Source organism: Microchirus variegatus, assembly GCF_963457635.1.
Source record: "Microchirus variegatus genome assembly, chromosome: 2".
NCBI lineage: Eukaryota > Metazoa > Chordata > Actinopteri > Pleuronectiformes > Soleidae > Microchirus > Microchirus variegatus.
Genome location: NC_139803.1, coordinates 18,831,198 through 18,851,915, shown reverse-complemented (window position 1 = coordinate 18,851,915; position 20,718 = coordinate 18,831,198). Strand labels below are relative to the sequence as shown.

Here is a 20,718-nt window from a genome sequence, read left to right as displayed (position 1 = left end):
AAAGTCAAAATAAAGATCTTGACCTAAATAAAAAACAAGTCTGACCTTGTTTTTTTCCCCTTGAAGATAAACATACTAATGCTAATTAAGAATAATTTTTTTGGATTTTTAACATCACTCTCTATATTTGTGTTTAAAACCAGCAAATACAGAAATGATGTCTTTTTTCCTCGCTAATTTTATTTGATCTTCTGGCTAACACCTGACCATCTTCTGACCATTTTATTCATTATTATTAACAAATGTATGTTGAATAGGTCCTGTTATGCTCTGCTAACAGATTACTGAGCACAGATTTAAATCTAATAAAAATCGTGTAAATATCGTTTGTTCTGATCTTCAGTGAGTGGAGTGAATAAAACAGCGGCTGATAAACAGCAGCAGCACCTTTCACATGGTTCAGTGAAACAGCTGGAGACGATTGTAGCAAACGTTCAACACTTCACGTCATCCGTTTATCCACTCAGATCTAATTAAAGAGTCTCATGAGTGAAGTGAGTGAATCACCAAGATGTCGTTAACTCGCTCTGCACATCACTTTATTATATTAACATAAACTCTGCACATGCTTTTTAACCTGCGCCAACAAAATAAAACCTGCCGCTGCTATTCCCCTCATAGTAACAATAACTTCTTATCTTAATCGACATCAATTATGAAAATAATCCTGAGCTGCAGAAAACAAATATTTTAAAATACTTAATGGATGTTAAAGGACATTAACTTTACAAACAACATTAAATATAGAAGATAAGCATTCCTTTATAAACAAATTTAGAAGAAACAAATGTTTAAAGGTGCCATATGTAAGAATGTGGCCAAAAATGGTTACTACATTCAAATTCAAAATACAGAGGTCTTTTAGGTTTTTTGACGTAACTGGCAACCCGTGGTTGATCGGTAGCTGAGACTCTACTGAATGCAATGATTGGTAGATGGTGGTAGGTGGCGCCACATGCCAAAACATGATTTCAAAACATAAACATGATTTGCAGTCTGGAAATGCAAATATTTTGGCTGCACTGTTGTTGTTGTTGAGTTCAGTTTGTTATATGAATATTATTCCTGAGTCTCTGTGACATATTAGGAGTAGTTTACGGCCAGTTGCTTTTGATTTATTACATAATTCACCTTTAAATGATTGTCAATTAATAAATACGTCAATATGTGAAGCTGTGTCAGTTTCACATGTTGTGTGAAACTAATGTGGACACGTCAGTGTTTGAGACGACGACTTTGTAACAGTTGAATCCAAGTGGTTTAGGTAAATAGGCAGTAGTTCGTCCACTTGAAGTCAGTGTGAGCACTGTTAGCTGCTCTGTTAATCAGATATTAACACATTTTACATTGCTTTTTCCCTGATGATGATTGTTAGGGAGATGACAGGAGACTTCCAGAGAAGTGTTGTCTGTGTAAACCAGGGTTACGCAGGGTGTAAACCAGGAGCAGTTTTTCTACCGACTGAAGAAACAGGAGCACGCTGATTTCACGAGGACTCTTTCCGTGATGTAGTAAAGTGAAATACGATGTGGTGGTAGCCCGGTAAGAGCCAGCTAATATGAAAATTCAAATGTAATGGGAGGTGTCTAGCCAAGGAAGGTAGTACATACACTCATTTTTGATATAAAAAACATAATTCAAGTAACACAAAACTACCAAGAGTTGGACCTGGATCACTAAATAATATTACTAGATAACCATATGCACTAGGTTTAACCTGAAAAAAAATAGTTTGGGGTTTAGTTACGATTTAATCAGATTAGCTGGTAATACGATGCATTTACGCATTTATTTTACCAAATATAACGCTCCAATTAAATTTTGTAATTGTATTTTACTTCTTCTTTTCTTTATATATTTCCGATATCCGACCCAGTTATTTTGGCCATTTAAGCATTCTTCGTAAAAGTGTTTGTCTAATATTTGCTAGTATTATTTGTCGGGAGCAGCTAACGAGATGTGTTCAAGAAACCTCGTAAAAAAACAAACGGAAGAATCAAAGCTAAAGCTAAGCTACTCACAGTCAAACTGGTGCGATCGGATCCACAGCAGCAGCCGAAAACTGTTACCCTGTTTTTCTCGTTTGGCAGATCTGGTACGTTCCGGTAGCTAAAGTCAAAGGCCGTGGTCGGCTGCCGGTGGCACTTGAGCAGCAGGAAGCGCCGCAGCGACTTGACGCGACTCCTCAGCTCTCGGACAAGGCTGGACACTGAGGCAAGCAAGCACATCGGCTTAGCTTCAGCTGCACAGTGTGTCATGGTGAAGTGAGTGAGTGAATGAGACTTGAGGACAAGCAAACAAGTGTCAGTGAGTCAGTGTGTGTGTGAGGGGGGAGACCCAGAGGAGGAAGAGGGAGAGCGGGATCCCCCTCTTCATCTGAAACCTTCCACCCAGTGTTTCCATCAGGTGTCATGGTGGAGATCCCCATTCACTCCACACTCACACATAACTACCATAACTACCATAACTTACTGACCAGTGACTGGTGACTGACCCCCACCTGCACATAAACACTCTCTTTCAGACATTATATACTGAATGTTTTATCTTATTTTAATGTTTGTTATATTCCCAATGTGTATCTTACTTAATTTTACACAGGGTGTAACCAGGGTTACGCACTGTGCATACTGAACAAGTTTTCTGTTTCAAGGTCAAACACCCTGTTACATTGTGAATTTTCATCTTACTATATATTTAGTTCTATATTACATTTTATCTTAGTTGTATTGTTAGTTATTAACATTAGGATTGCAATATCAGAGGGAATGGTCATTTTTTTGACCATTGTTCTCATTTTTGTTAAAAAACAGTTAAAATGACGAATGTGTGATTTTTATGCAGATCTGTGAGAAACAAATAGGTTTTTCTTCTGTAAGATCGAGATTAGGGGTGGGAATTGATAAGTTTTTATCAATATCAATGCCATTGCCGATTCTTCTTATCAATCCAACCCAATCCTTATCAATTCTCTTTTCGATTCCTGAGTAGTAATCGAATGGTAAAAAAGTCTTCTACACGGTCTTCTGCACCAAAAGCAGCCATTTTATTTTTTCCCAAAATCCTGTATGCATAAGACTGTGAACATACTGAACAAGGCCTTGACAAGATTTGGTGTGTAAAAAGAGAATAATGGTCTAAATTTTAGACTGATACGATGAGTAAAAATAACAGGAATAGAAATATTATACTTGCTAAATGCTTGCATGCTAAATTACAGCTTAATGCTCCTTTTCTTAAAAGGGATATTGTAAATGAAGTAACAGTGCACATACAAGTCCTCTTTAGAAAAATAGTCATGTTTTCCACAATAACATTGTTCATGTAACTTACTGCAAGATTTAACTTGAGCCAATGTCGAGGGACCAGCTGCCTGAGAGCTATCTGTGTCATCGTCAGTCTGTCTGTGCCTTTAACTATGTATGTTGTGAAGATCAGAGTCGTAGCAGAGTGTGACGTAAAAATACTGCGATGCAAAATTTCAGGGAAATCGGAAAAAACATTGTGCAGTGAAATGAGAGAATCGTTAATAACAATCGATAACTTTGGTGGCGTACAATTCCCATTCCTAATCGAGATGATAATTCATCTAAAATCATATTTTTATATTTCAATTTATTGTTTATTCCTTTTTTTGTTTGTATTTAAGCGACAGCACCAAGTGTGACCAGTTCACATGGAACAGACACACACAAATGATAGGTAAATATGTACATAAATCCGACAAACAAATCCAGCCTGACGCACAAACGGTGACGCAGGCACACACGCACACCTGAAACTGTGCAGCTGTCACACACACCACCACCACTACACAAACACAATGTACACAATGCTGTGGCAGGACGTGTGACATGTCTTGGATTAAGTCCCACCTGTTGTGCACTTGTTTTCACACACAACCACACACACAAATATAATATGCATTGAGTTTTCCTCTGAAAAATTAATGAAAATGAGAAGTTTTTACTTATTTTTCACAACTTAAATGTCGTAAATGTAAATGTTTTTTGTTTTTTTTAGCACATTTTAATTTTTTTATTTTTAGTGACATTTATCAGTTTATCACTTGATAAAAGTGGATCATTTCGTAATAAAGGACAATGACGATGATTTTAAAAACGAAAAGCAATGATTAATCAGTTTGTCGTATTTAAGAAACTGAAGTTGGCATATAGGTGGAGCTGTTTCCCTCAGCTGCTGCTGTGGTGTGTGTGTGTGTGTGTGTGTGTGTTTGTGTGTAAAAGCATCTCCATGGCAGCAGCTATTACGGATTGAGTGAGAGGGAGATTCCATTCCTAACAATCTGTGCAGCACCGAGCCTGTTACACAATCAAATTAACACACATGCACACACACGCACCACAACAGCAGAAGGAAACAGCTCCACCTCCAGACACTGAACGTGTATTGAAATTCAAGCCATTCAAGTCCAATGAATAGCTTGAAATGGTACAAAGGTAAGTAGTGAACTGCTAAAGGTAAAAAAAAAAAAAAAAAAAAAATGTAAGGTTACCCAAAAACGAAAAAAGAAAGTTAAGGTGTCACTGAGTACAGTTTCTTTCACCATTAAAAGGCACTCAGAAACTGAGAAACTCTGACAGGAAGAGGTTTTGCAGACCCAAAGTCACAATAAAAGTTTCTCAGCTTGTGTGATAGGTGGCTCACAGGACAACAGCTTCAAGCACAGCTTAATAGTGGTCGTAGTAAGCAAGTTCAGTTTCAACTGTGAAGAGAAGACTGAGTTGCAGGTTTGAGCAGTCGAGTTGCAGCAAGAAAGCCATTGCTAAGACATCAGAATAATAAGAAGAGGCTTGCCTGGGCCATGAAACACCACCAATGGACTACTGAAGTCTGCAAGAAGGCTTTATGGAGTGATGAATCAAAGTTTGAAATCTTCGGTTCATCACGCAGGAGTTTTGAACACCGCCAAGTAGGCGAAAGGATGGTGATGATGATGATGAACCGCCTATCACTTTGGGTCTGCAAACCTCTTCCTGTCAGAGTTTCTCCCAGTTTCTGATGGTGAAGGAAACTGTACTCACTGACATCTTGACTTTCTTCTTTTTGTTTTGGGTAACCTTACCTTTTTCTCCGCCTCTAGCAGTTCACTTCTTACCTTTGTACCACTTCAAGCTATTCATTGGACTTGAATTTCAATAAAAAAGTGGGAAAATTATGTCATATATATATATATACACACATATGCTTTATTATTATTATATAACTACATTTTGTGGGAAAAGATGTCAAGAAGTCAGATTAAGAAGGTGTGAGAGAGAGAGAGAGAGAGAGAGAGAGAGAGAGAGAGAGAGAGAGAGAGAGAGAGAGAGACGTCATCACTCTGTTTACATACACACACATTCCCGTATTGTGTGTGTATGTAAACAGAGTGATTGAAGTACATTCACGTACTGTCAATTTTAAGACCGTACAAAGACGTCCATTCATTTGGACAATTCAAATCTTTGTCCTAAATAGGGTTGGCATTGTTTGAATTTGAACGATATCGGTTCCTATTCCGAATCCTTTTTTCGATTCTGGTTCCTGACAATTCTCGATTTCGGATTCTTTTAAGAGGCAAGGTCAAAAAAGTGTACATATTTTAAATGAGCTAGCTAACAAGAGGTATTTCTGATTAAATAGTCTGTATCTCTCCATGAATTTTAATTCGATACATTTTTTACTTTTTACTATGAATTTCTCACAAGGCTGTTTTCAACTAGTATATGAATATCACATCTATCAACTTGAATATAAATACTCTACATTTTCTTTTCACAGGGGTACACTTTTCACAAGAGAGCTTTATTTTTGAAAAACTCATGAAAACACATTTATACATATCCTGAGTGTATGATGCTGCAGGTACTTAATGTTATTGTGCTCCCACTGATGGGCAGACCAAGTGCAAAATATCAAACAAACAATAAGCCGGAGTCGGAGGAAGACACACACGCACATGCACACAGTGAAAATTCAAAATAATTGAAACATTTACTGAACTCACATCATACAGACAGCAGGATGTGTGTTGAAACATGTTAATTCATTCACACATGTTCTTTTACCTGCTGAGAGGGTGAGAGACATCAATCAACACATCCAGAGAGAGAGAGAGAGAGAGAGAGAGAGAGAGAGAGAGAGAGAGAAAGAGAGAGAGAGAGAGAGAGTGAGAGAGTGTGTTTCCCACAGAATTTTCAGAGACCCTCAGGGGTGGGAGTGTGTGTACATTTTCAAGCCCTATGTATCTCTAATGCATTGTACGTAATGTAAATTGCTGCATACAAACATAACAGGCTGTTAACATCCATAAGAACTTTCAAAGGCATATCAGGAATATGCCTTTCCTGTGGCTAAAGGGGGTACAAGTCGGCCCAGCGCAAAACAGGAAAAAATATTTTAAAAAAATGTTCTCCAAAATTGTGCAAATTGAAGCTTAGAAGAAGCCACTACATGCTTCAAATCACAGTATTGTGGGTCTTAAAACCATAATTTGAACTAGAGGGGTGATAGTCGACGACTACTAATGCTCCGCGCTGAGTCCATGCGGCCACATTTTTATGCCAATTTGAAAGCAAAATTTGCATAGGCAATGAAGGCCACTTTGGACATGTGGTGTGCAGCGGTGACCTTGGAAATAGGTTGAGGTCACCGATCTTCGAACTTGTTCAAGATACTTGTGAGAGGCATCCACAGTGCCAGTTTGACAGCAATACAATAAATATTTTTCAAGTTATCACGTTGACAAGGTTGGAAAGTGACGGTTTTTGGCTATTTTTCAAGTTTCAAGTGCAGCTGTGACCTTGAAAATTAGGTCCAGGTCACCCATCTTCGAACTTGTCCAAGATACTTGTAAGAGGCATGGACAGTGCCAGTTTGACATCAATCATGTTTGGACAAAACGAAAAAAACGCCTCGAGATATTCACCCACTAAACAATCCTGCAAAATGTGAAGGACGTACGCGCACAGGAAGATATTCATTTTAGTCCGGACGGAACGGACTGTCCGTCCGTCCGTCCGTCAAACGTTTTGCAGCTGTTTGATCGCTGCAAAATGATTCCTAGTTAGGGTGTGGTGATATCACATTCCGGAGCTTTTTTTTTTCCCCGGCCAGTCAGCTGCTCCACACGGAGAAAACACCTGTCTACTTAATATGCATGTAGCCGAGGTGCTGCAGTGAGTGAGTGAGTGTGTGTGTCTGCTTCACAGGAGTGACAATGGCGGCATGAGCGCAGAGCATTCTGGGAGTTGTCGTCATTTGTGTACATGAGCGATAAATACATTTTTCTGACTTTCACAGCCAAGAAGGCACTTGCTTCAAATATTATTTCACATTTCTACTACAAAGATTACCTAGTTTTAATAGACATTCATCTTCTCAATGGTGAAATATCCCTTTAAATTGCTCCTTATAAGCATTTGGCACTCTAAAATGTAAGATAAACCCACCAGGTTTTGAAACTCATGATTATTTAATTCTAATAATATTATGATAAAAGTATGACCAATTAAAATATTTGGACTGAATAAAATAATTGGCCGAGCTTCCTGTCTATCACCTGTCACACGTCTCTCTGGCAGTGTTACCAACATGGCAACTTTGTTGCTAAATCTGCAAACTTTATGTGGTGTTTGGAGACTCTCACGTGAAAGCACTTATCACTCTGCAGTTACTGTGCTCAACAAGCAGTGTGTGTTGCCAGGATCACCTCCCAAAGCACAATAGCCCCTGCAGTCCCAGCCTACAGTCAGAGCAGAGACTGACAAACTCAGCACTCCACCTCCAGGCTGCTAATGAATCGTGCATGTGCATGGCCGCCGCCGTTCCCGGCCTGGAGGGTGGGACTTTGAGGGAGGTGGAGGTGTTCATGTTCAAATTTTTACTAAGTGCTGTGAAACATGCAAGAAAGGTTAGTATAGCTTTAATCCAAATTTTATCGAAATCTCAATAAGGCCTGCTGCAATTTTCAAATCGCAGCAGGTACAATGTTTTTTAAAGCCAAAATGTGTGTGCTAATATTAGCATATTTTTATGATATTTTAATATAATTTTATTCTACAGAAGAATTCATTTTAAATATGTTTCTCAAATGATATCGCGATTCATATTGCAATCGCAATTCCTGTCATTGCAACTAGATATTTATTCAAAATCGTTCAGCTAGTACTGAACAAATATTTTTAATTAACTAGTCACTTGTGTGCGTCGCCTGTAAAGTGAAAAAAAGTCACCACAGTTTCAAGCAGCCGTGCAGTGAGGACTCCGCCCATGTTGATTAGGCACTTTTTTGTAGTGGAGATGCAACCTATGTCATGAGATATGGATACAGTGTCGCTGGACCGCGCCAAATGCAGCAAGGAGTGTCCAGACAAAGCTGTGCGACATTAATCTATCAGCATGACCTGGGCATGTGTGCTCTCGCTCACTCGCGGGCTAAAGATAAGAGTACATCTGTGGAATGGACTGACTGACTGATCATATGGTGAATTAGTAGGTTTATTTTTTGGTCATATGAGACTGTAGCAGACCCAATCGAGACTGTAATGGGCCGCCACAGTCTCGTAAATTAACGGGAAACAGTGGGATAACTCTGATTTGGGTAAAGAAATCTTTTGTCACCATGCCAACCTGGTTGCTATGGTGATCTGTCCATAACGCACGTACGCTGTGCATGTAACTGTGTATAAATTCATTCTCTACATCTCTTGTCCCTCTCTCTCCTCTCATTAGTGACAATCAAAGCTGTTCATCTGTCAGACAAGTTTCTCTGATCAGTGCGTGTGAGGGGCGCTTAATTACAGCTTAATTACAAAAACAGAGGATATTATGAATGTAGCCCATCTCTCTGTCTCTGATATAATAATCAGTTTAAAAAAGTTTCTGAGAACAAGAAAAAAGGCAAAAATAGTCTTGATAAATGAGTCTACATCTAATCTTAAGTTACATTATTCATGTCTTTCATAAAAATAAGGAAAGGCTGTCCATATGTTATAAAAATCCTCAACTTTCCCTCTTACAATGTAGGTTCATTTTTCTAGTGCTGTGTTCCATGTGCATTTACTCTGACACAGTGGCATCTACAGTGAAACTTACACCTCTGGTGGAATCTCACAAGTTTTTCATACCAAGATAATCCACATAGAGCTTGTAACTGCAGAGATTTACTCTATTTAGTTTGGGCTTGTCATTTTCGAGCAGGGACTCAGGGAAGAAGTGGTTTCAGTTTTACCAATTTATTCAACCCTCTTGTATTCCAGCTAGAGATTTTTTAAATCTGACCTGTTAATCACGGGGTTATGCAATAACTTAAATTATAGGATGAACTGGACACATTAGTGTCATTTGTTTTGTAAATGTGCCTAAGGATGGTATGACTAACATAATAAAAATGAAAAGTAAAAGTAGCATTCCGAGATCTTAACCCCTCCCAAGAACCCCTTTTGCACTTCCCCAAACGAAGCACACACAATCCGAATACTGATAAACTCTGGTTATGTACAACGTTAGATCAACACCATGAGGAGCAACGTGATACACATACTGAAACATAGTTTAAGACTAACTAACATTGAAATCGAATAGAATGAGCTTGGTCTTCAGTAAAGGTTAGGAAAATACAAAGAAGAGAAAAAAAGAAAATAAGCACTCGTTATGGCCACGTTAATAGTAACTTACATCATTAATCCCCCCCTTCCTCTCTTGGGGAGTACCAGACAGAATGTCTCTTAATGGGAGCCTTGTGTCGTTCAAACCTGAGATTGTCACAACAATTGTCAATTCAGAAAAACACACAATAAAGATGCCTGTTTAAATAATGAGAGAAAAAAAACGGAGGGGGGTATTTTGTGTATTATTCTCAGTTCAATTATCTCAATCTACTTTAATCATATTTACCTGAGAAGGTGTAAAAGACAAGAAAGAAAAAGTTCAATATATATCCATTTTAGCTTTCAGGTCGTGGGAACGCTCGTGGAGATGTTTGCATTTTATAGAGAAAGTCTTCTGCCTCCGTTACAGATTTGAAGAACAGGCGCTCCGCGTTGTGGGTGATCACCAGGTGGGCTGGGTACAGCAGCCCATAGCGGATATCCATAGCATGAAGACGGGCCTTAACTACGTCGAACTGTCGCTGATGCTGGCCGGTTTCAGCTGGGGAAGCTGCCTCATTTATTTCCATGCCACAATTCCTTCTGCTTCCTGGCTGTTTTCAGTGTCTTTTCGCGGTCTTTATCGTTCAGAAACTTCATAACTATCGGTCGAGGTGCTGAGGACCGACTTGAGTTAACTTGACCTACCTGATGAGCTTGTTCGATGACTGGGGTGGAGGTGAGTTCATCACCCAGAGCTTTGGGAAGCAAGCTTTCCAAAAAGCTACACATAATCTGAGATCCTCGTTTTTTTCAGGAAGTCCAATTAGTCTCAGATTTGAGCATCTCCCTCGGTCCTCTTGATCTTGGATTTTATTCCTTAATATCTCCACTGTCCCCTCTAGCTGCTCGACTTTTTGTTGGAGGGTGGTCATGTCCTCCTCTGTGAGCTTCAGTGAGCTGATCGCCTCTAGTATAACCCTGATGGACGTTGTCAGCTTTGCCTTTCGCCCTCATTAGCATTCTTGCTAGCCTTCTCCATGATGATATTAGCAGTGTTGTTTTGCTGCCCCTTAGCTGGTTGTTGTCCAGATTGTTTAGAATTTTTTGGTGGCATATTGATCAAACACACTTTCCCACAGCAAAATTTAGAATATTGTCCGAGCCTCAGTCGAGTTTTAAGTATTTTTCAGAAAGTTAGCATCGAGTGTGTGAGTGACTGAGTGACTTGTCAGCTGCGCTCCATAACTGGAAGTCCAACTTCTCATGAACTCTTTATTCATTTATTTTTGATTATTGAAATAGAATTATATATTGTCAAGGAAAAAAAGGGCAGAATGTTACGACTCTTCCATGTGTTTTTTTTTTCGATTAGTGTCACCAGACCGGACAACTACCACCTGAGTCTAATAAATATTTTAGAAACTTTTTATTTCATTTTCAAATGATAGAAAAATTATATCAGTTTCCATTAAAAGTGAATATTTAAAGTGGCAAAAAATCAGAAACTGATGATGCACAAAAACATCAGTGGACTTTAAAGAAGATTATTTTATACACTGTGTGTGTGTGTGTGTGTGTCTTGTGGTTGTCTGTTCCTAACATGAAATAGAAGTGTCTTCATGTCTCTCGCTCTGCTCCCGTCACTGTCCTGCTCAAACTGATCTACTGACAGACCGCTCACAAAACATACACACAAACCACAGGAAACACACACACACACACACACACACACACACACACACACACACAGACAAAGTCCCTTAAAGCTTGTCCTGCCATTGTTTCCCTGGCAACAACATCTGCACAGGAAGGCACACATCTGTCCTATGAAGCCCCACTGCCACCCACACACACACCCACACCCACACCCACACCCACACACACACACACACACACACACACACACACACACACACACACACAGACACACTTAAATCTTAGTCTTAAACTTTAACCAGTGGAGGAAGAGGAGGAGAAAGAGAAGGATGAGGAAGGGGTGGAAGAGGAAGAGGAGGATGAGGAGGAATAGGAGGAAGAGGAGGAGGTATCTCTAGTTGTGATTTCCAAAACATTATGACAGATTATGAGAGTAAGTGAAAGTTTGTGTGTGTTGAGCTAACGTGATGCATTCAAGAAACCTCGTACGTTTCATCACATGAAGTCAGGTCACTGACTTTGCTGCCACCTTGTGGCACAAATCAGGTTCATACATCCATTATTATAATAATAATAATAATAATAATGCATCTACCGCTTTATCCTCCACCGGAGGGTCGCAGGGGGTGCTGTGCTTATCTCAGCTGACATCACCCTGGACAGTTTCTCTCTTTGAGCAGTTAAGTAAAGAGCTCAGCTCTTTAGTTAAAATCTCTGCTCTCAGTTTTGACAAACAAAACACACATAAGACAAGAAAATAAGTTCAAGGAAAAAAAATCTCAAACAAAATCTCAACCACGCCCTCAGCTCCACACACACTCCACTACCTCAGAGAGAGAGCTGCTGCGTTCAGGTGACCTCACAATGGCAATACCCACAATGCCTTGTTCACTTACTCACTCACACCAGAGCATGTGAGTAACAGTGTGTGTGTGTGTGTGTGTGTGTGTGTGTGTGTGTGTGTGTGTGTGTGTGTGTGTGTGTGTGTGTGTGTGTGTGTGTGTGTGCGCATGTGTTTGTCGCTGTTAAGTTTCTTTCAGGATCAGGTGGTTCATTCTTTTGTGGTATAATGGGCAGCAACTGTGTGTGTTTGTGGTCAAACAAGTTTGTTTTTACCTCTTATTTTGTCAAAGGAAACAGTTCTTGGTAGATATTTGTATGGTCATCCTTCTGTGTGTGAGCTCAGGCCCTGCACCTAAAATGGAAACCTCGGCCCCGCCCACACTGGTGTAAGTGGATATTGATGGATACAACGCCCAGTGACCTCACAATGGTAATACCCACAATGCCTTGTTCAAAGCACACACACGGGGTCTCGCTCACTCGCTCACTTACACCAGAGCATGTTGAGTAACTGTGTGTGTGTGTGTTTTCAAGAGTATAATGAGAGGAAGAGGTAGAAAGTCAGACGTGTGTGTTTGTCTCCGTTTAGTTTCTTTCAGGATTAGTTGGTTCATTCTTTTGTGGTATAATGGGCAGCAACTGTGTGCGTGCTCAGGCCCGGCACCTAAAATGGAAACCTCGGCCCTGCCCACACTGATGTAAGTGGATATTGATGGATACAGTGAAAAAAAGAGACAGAGGAAATATTGATTGATAAGAAGTGGCCTAAAGTGAGGGAGAGAGTGTGTGTGTGTGTGTGTGTGTGTGAGACAGAGAGAGAGTGTGGGTGGGTGTTAAAAAGACACCAGAGAAAGACAGTGCAGATGGTTGGAGAAGATTAAACACCATCTGCCAGCAACAAACGCACGCACGCACGCACACAGCATTGATTGACATAATACATTCCCTAACCCAGGGTTTCCCCCAGAAAACCTGCTAAGCCCGATGGTAGAGCCTCTCGGGCAGCCCACCAGCAGCCCACTGTTTTTTTGTAAAAAAAATGTTTTTAAAGTTGACAGGACATTTGAAATTATGACTATTATGTGTTAGACATTTATTAACGATACTTAAACTTCAAAGAGTCTTACAAAAAGACACACTCTTGAAATTAAAATAAATAAATAATACATTTTCACTTAAGTTAAATCCTAATTAAGTAAATGGGCCAGTAAATCTTAAAACAAGTTTTGCAATGCTGGTCACATCACAATTAAATAGTGATAGTGCCCCCTCATCTGATGCAGACAGACAGACCTTTTTTTTTCCTGTGCACCGCCCCTGCGCTGTAGTGTTCTCCCTCTCCTGCCTCGTTCACAGCGCCTGCGATTCTCTGTTTACAAGCAGCCTCTCCATATCAAAAGCAGCCTGGTTCATTTCTCTATGCGCAGTTTTATCCCAACACATAAATAATAATCTTTATGACAAGGATGGAGTACACTCGCGATGAAGTGCAGGGGATCGGAGTAGATCTTAGTAGAACGTGGTAACAGACTCTTAAGAGCAGAGCACACTACATCAGTTTTCACTCCATGGTCTCCATTTTTGTGTAGAAGACGCTTTAACGCTGTACTAGGGAATAACGGATTTATGAACTATAAACTGGAGTTGTATTCCTAGTATATTGTGTCCATTGATATAATCTGTGAGCATCGATTAATGACTTTCAAATCAAAATTTTATTGGATATTGTAGAATTAATATCGTCAAAATACCAATGACCTCATCCTGGGGCCGAACAGAGCAGATGGCAGCAGATGTTAGTTGGTCCCTCAGGGAACAGAGATCTAGTTCTAAACCCCGTTTACTGCCTCAGAGGGTGCATCATGGACTCTGTGTGTTTGTTACAGACTCAACAATGAGCACTACAGTCAGTGTAGTGTGAAGTCAATGTGTCACACATCAATGATGTGTGTGTGCACGCGAGAAGGGTTTGACAATTACTGTGAATGACTGTGTCTGTGACTTTTTCGAACACCAAAATTGAGAGAAATTAAGATTTAATTTTCCATTTAACATTAAGATGTGTGGATATGAATGTAACTGTTTTCTCATACTGATGAATCTGCATGATAATTTTTATTTATTATCTTATAGGCAATTCAGGCCAAACAACTTAAATCTATACATCAATTGAAGCTGAAGCTTTTCTTTGGAAATAATATTGATTATTAACCGATGGAAAAATCACTTTATATATATATATACGTATATATATACACATATATATACGTATATATATATACGTATATATATATACACATATATATACGTATATATATATACGTATATATACGTATATATATACACACGTATATATATACACGTATATATATACACACGTGTATATATATACACACGTGTATATATATACACACGTGTATATATATACATATATATACACGTATATATATATACATATATATACACGTATATATATATACATATATATACACGTATATATATATACATATATACACTTATATATATATATATACATATATATACACGTATATATATATACACGTATATATATATACATATATATACACGTATATATACACGTATATATATATACATATATATACACATATATATACACGTATATATATATACATGTATATATATATATACGTATATATGTACACGTATATATATATACGTGTATATATATATACATATATACACGTATATACACGTATATATATATATATATATATATATATATACACGTATATATATATATATATATATACATATATACACGTATATATATATATATATATATATATATATATTTGGAAATTTGGTACGGCCTCATGAGGACCATGTTTTGGTCTCCATGAGGATGACTGGTCCTGACAAGGTCAGTATTTATGACAGAAAACACAGAGAAGTTTTCACACTCTGTTTAGTCAGTGGAACTGACTCATTAACAGCTTTACAACATATTTATCCTCACATCCATGTGCAGTTTTCACATCATTTTTCTAACCCTTCAACACAGCGGTTTGTGTGTGTGTCGCTGCAGACTCTGGAGAGTGAGGCAATGAGTGCTCAGCTCTTCTCAGACAGACGATCCATAAGCCATCTTCCTTTGCATTTAAAAATCAATGTGTGCAGCTGCAGCCCAGCCTGCTGCCGACACGCACGCACACACGCACACACGCAAAACAAAAACACAAAACCTAAAAAACAGAGGTTTCTGTTTCCCACCTTTAACTCAACATGCATAGTTGATAAAACACATCAGTCGCAGTTCACTGCCTCACATTTTATCTGTGTCAGTTTTATGCTAATGTTGCCATGAATATTCATTCATCAGTCAGAGAGCAGAGCTGCACGAGCAGCAGCAGCAGCGACACATGAAACCACTCGCTCCTCAGTGAAAGAACAGAAGGACATGGATCTGCAGATCAGATTAACTGTCAGACAGCCTAGGTTTTTCATCAGCACATATTTTTCTGAACATTCGACGGCACATTTTCATGTCTGATGCAGATATCACAATTTTCAGCATCTTCTTTTAAATCTTGTTGTTGAAAATAAAGTATTCTTAACCCCATGTGCTGGATTTTAGCCACTGAGCAAAAGATTGCAAATAAAATCTGTCAGTTTAAGTCTACAATATCTTAGGAACATGTTCATGCCTTTATTTCACAGATAACAATGGTCAACACCAAATTTGTTGTTTAAGTTTTTTTTTTGTGCTGACTTAAAGGGACAATGTGTAGTATTTATGGGTTTATATAACCCAAAATCCACTTTTTTATACATATTATGTGCTCCTGCATTGTCTAGTCGCTGTATAATAGTTTTTGTTTCATTTTCGTAGTGTTTCAAAAAGTCATGTAAAATAACATGGTCGCGGGCCGCGGTTGCATTGCCACTGTTAGCAGAGAGACGCCATGTTTCTACCTGAGCCTGTAAGGACAAACGCGAGAGAACAAAACAAGCGTCTCTTTACTTGTAGCGGAAGTCCCGCCTCCACTCTCTCCACTTCGTCTGCTACGGCCGCGGTAGCTCGCCCTCTCCCTCGCCTCACGAACCTCATCTGCTGACACGGAGAAAGACAACGAGGACGACATTTGACCGGCTGCGGATACCGTAGCGCTCAGGGAAGGGAGGGGGTGAGCAGAGCAGCAGGTCTTTGTTGTAAATTTCAGCCTCTCCTCTAGATGGCACTATAAACTACTTACTTCACCTTTAAGATAATTTTGATGTGCTGAAATCCAAAAATCACATTGGTTGAATGAAGATGGACAAGGGAAAACTACAGAAGAACTTAACTGTGGCTGTACTTCTTAACAAAGACAGAGACAGACACAGATCTCACTTCTACTATGCGAGTGGACTCGTTAGCATTTTAAGCTAGCGATCTTTATGCTAACTTGTTAGCATAAACGTTAGCAGACTTCATCGTCACACAAAAACAACAATCGGATGGATTATTCAGCGACCGAAAGAGAGCAGGACAGACACAGTAGTCGTCTGAGATGAGGATGTGACGCCAGCATCGCTCTATCTTCTTATGGGGTGAGTTTTCATTAACGTCGTTTATCTAGGTAATGTTAGTGTTCAGTCACATACAGGGACGTTTTGTCTTTTAATAATCCACAGTGCGTTTCAGAACGTTATGTGGCTGCATTGTTTTTCACCAGCTCCAGCGCCAGCAGAAACGTGCTGATGTGCTTGAATCATGTGAATGACACAGCTTGGTGTATGAAGTATTGACTGTGATGCTAATGATTTAGCAACTAGCTGAGAGTTAGCATATCATCAGCTCATTCAGTAACAGACTGATCCTTATGCCAGAATCCAAACTCTAATTGGAAGCTATAGGAAGCGTTTAGAGGCTGTTATTTCTGCAAACGGAGGATGCATTTTTATTTTACTTATGCACATGCCTAATTTTGTTTACATAATTCTTGTTCACTTTCTGTATAAATATATAAATAAAAAAATAAATCATGGAAAATGTATTTCACTTCTCAAAAATCACTGTGTTTGTCTCCTATATGATATATTTAACTGAAATGTCTTATTCAAACAACCAATGATTTATAAAGGAAGATCATGAAAATTTAAAGGGGTGCCCAAACTTTTGCATACCACTGTATGACTACACGAGTGTGAGTTAGTGTGTGAAGTTATTTCATTTCAAATCTTATTATATCCAGTTTTTTATGTATTGTATATGTATTGTTCTGTGTAGCAGTGTAGCTCACAGCACAGCCACATCTAACCCAAAAATAAATTCATGACAAATTCATGAGATGCAACAGTGCAGAGACGGAAACAGAGGATTGTTTTTGCCTTGAAGATGACTTGTGTTTTTTTTAACAGAGAGCTTCACTCTCATAGCAGCAATTATCCTACACGTTTACCCGAGCCCGAAAAACCAATTCCAATCCTGACATTAAAACCAGTTTTACTGTGTGAAAGGACACATCATTCTGAATGAAAACAAATGCGTGAAATATCATCATGAATATTGTTATTACAGTGTTGTGATGGAATAGCATGTTATAATTTTACTAATTGGCCCGCAGGTCATTTGAGTTTGAGAGACCCGTTTTAAAGAGTGAAAAAAGATCAAACAAGTAAAAGTTCAGTTTTTTTCATGTGAATGTGGCCATAAGAGCCGCGTTAAAACCAGAAGACAAAGGTGAACTTACAGGCATGGAGTCGTCCTCGCCCACTGAGTCCTCGGGCTCATGATGACCATCCTGTAAATCACAGAGAGAGACATCAGGTATTAACCTCTTCTTCCCTGCGTCACATGCAGCGACAAAAACATCATAAAACCATTAATAAACACAGACATGCTGCCGCTGCTTGCTTTCAGCGAGGTGAGGAGACTGCTTCGTGGGCGAGATGATGTTAAATACGGCCTTCTCTACCCAGCACGGCTGGGGATCACATATAACTGAATTGAGAAACGGTTTCAAAATCTCGAAAAAGCCATGGCCCGGACTCTTCAAAGAACTGACCATGACTTGAAATGAGTGAGAACAGCTAATTTTTACATCTGATTAAGGTTGGTGCTCTTCCACTCTTACTTGTGTTAAAACAATTTCAGTTATTTGCTCAAAGTAAGACTTAAGACACGCTCACGCGCAATGACACTCGCTCACGCGCACGTATGAAGTGTGTGTGTATGCGCTGTTGTTTGTCACAGAATAATTCATGTTTGTCACAATTGACATTTTAATAATATTATTTTGAAACACTGATAAGTTTCAGAGCTTAATATTTCAGCGTCTCCACCTGACAAGAGTTTGCGGACCGCTACGCAAATTCTCACGGCAGCTCGAGAGTTTTCGCTGCAGTCCGCAAGGTTCAACGCCAAGTACATTTTTATAAATGCCATCGTGTGCGTGAAAGCAAGTGTACGCCATCTTTTTGTGCGTACACACGGTTTATACATGAGGCCCCAGTTCATGCCATCAATTATAGACAGTGCTTTTCATGACTGGGCTAATAGAGGAGTTGTCACAATACAGAACCTATTCATTGATAATACTTTTGCATCCTTCGATCAATTAATGTGTACATTTAGATAGATAGATAGATATATACTTTATTGATCCCGAAGGAAATTCAAGTATCCAGTGGCAGTGACATACATTGAACATGCCTATCAAAATAACAAAAACACTATATAAAAATAGAAAATGACTAGAAATAAAAAAATGTATTATACAACTATAAACTATATAAAAAAATATAAAGTGACTGTAGAATGAACTACATTAAAAGTATAAAGTGACCGCAGAAAAATAAAAAGTGACCGTAGAATGACAGAGTGTCCAGGAAATAGTGCACATATTTGTCCATTGTCTATGGTGCCTCCTGCCATCACTGAGAGCTGTTGTACAGTCTGATGGCCAGGGGGACAATAGAGTTCTTGAGTCTGTTGGTGGAGCAGGATTGAGACAGTTGTCTGCCTGAGGAAGGTGTTGTGCAGAGGGTGGTGGGCATTGTCCAGTATGGACAGCAGTTTGTCCAGGGTCCTTCTTTCTGCCACAGTCACCAGAGAGTCCAGCTCTGTGCCCACCGCTGAGCCAGCTCTCATCACCAGTCTGTCCAGTCGGGCAGCGTCCCTCTTCTTGCTGCTTCCTCCCCAGCAAACCATGGCGTAGAAGAGGACGCTGGCCACCGCAGACTGGTAAAACATCCGCAGCAGTTTTTTACAGATGTTGAAGGACCCCAGCCTTCTCAGGAAGTACAGACGGCTTTGTCCTTTCCTGTGGAGAGTGTCCATGTTTGCTGTCCAAACATCCAGTCCAACCTGTCGTCCAGCTGCAGCCCCAGATATTTATACGTCCTGACCACCTCCACATCGACCCCCCTCGATGGACACGGGTTGGAGATGTGTTTATTTCCTTCTGAAATCCACCACCATCTCCTTGGTCTTGGAGGTGTTCAGCTGCAGGTGGTTGGACTGGCGCCACCTCACAAAGTCCTCAACCAGGCTCCTGTACCCCCCCCCCAATATCCATGATACAGCCAACTATCCCCGTATCATCTGATTACTTTTTTAACATCCCTAATTCTCTTCTTTTTTTTTTTTTTTAGAGTTTTGCAGCTCCGTAGTTTTATATCAACATAATTTATTCACTTCCCATCCCTGCCACCCAACTCCCTCTTTAATTCATTTCTGAAGCTTAATTCCAGTTCCAGAGGGACTATTGGGAAAATATACTCTCTACTAAATACATGTAATTTGGAGTCTTTGATGTCACTAAAGAGTGAATGGGAGGACAAATTAGGGTTTGAAGTTCCTGAGGAGATCTGGGAAGGAGCTTTAGACAGGATACAACACACAGTCATCCAGTTCAAGGTTGAGCATCACCTTCACTGGTCTAAAGTGAGACTAGCAAAGTTTACATTTAGCATCAATCCTAGTTGTGATCGTTGCAGGCAAATGCCAGCCGTCCTCTCACATATGTTCTGGTTTTGTTCAAAGCTAAACGATTTTTGCCAATCAATATTTAAAACTTTTTCAGATGTTTTACAAGTACCTATAGAACCTTTGGCCATCATTGCCATATTTGGATTAACTCCACAAAAAGCTCACCTTAACTGCCAGGCAAAGAACATGATAGCTTTTGCGTCTCTCATAGCTCGGCCATTAATACTCCTTTAGTGGAAGGAGAAACTTCACCCAACCTTTAAGATGTGGATCAATGACCTTCTACACCACGTGTCAAACTCAAGGCCCGGGGGCCAGATGTGGCCCACCATGTCATTTTATGTGGCCTGCGAGTGATTAATTGGTCTTTGCTGCTTTAAGGCGTGAGTTGACCATAAACTACATTTCCCTCAATGCATGTCGATTGCGTTACCCGCAAAGTGACGGCATCCCACCACTAGACCGCAGTGTATTATTGCATAAGCATCACGCGGCGATTGAAATTGAGATTGAGATTGAGACTGTGATCGCAGCAGAATGTGTTCACAAAAGCCACAACCAAAAACGAAGCAGTGAAAGCTCGCTTTATTGTGGCTGAAGAAATCACCTGTGCTTCAAAGTCTTTTTCTGAGGGTGTGTTTTTGAAGCCGTGCATGCTGAATGTGTGTG

At 39.6% G+C, this 20,718-nt stretch overlaps 1 protein-coding gene across 1 annotated transcript in view; it reads right to left on the bottom strand.

The window, feature by feature from the left end:
- Window positions 1-20,718, bottom strand: part of LOC310939251 (ribosomal protein S6 kinase alpha-3) — a 64,548-nt gene that overhangs the window by 15,512 nt on the left and 28,318 nt on the right. The window contains exon 2 of the mRNA XM_083903952.1: window positions 17,810-17,860. Within this exon, the coding sequence (XP_083760078.1) occupies window positions 17,810-17,860 (51 nt within the window). The remainder of the gene's footprint in view (window positions 1-17,809; window positions 17,861-20,718) is intronic.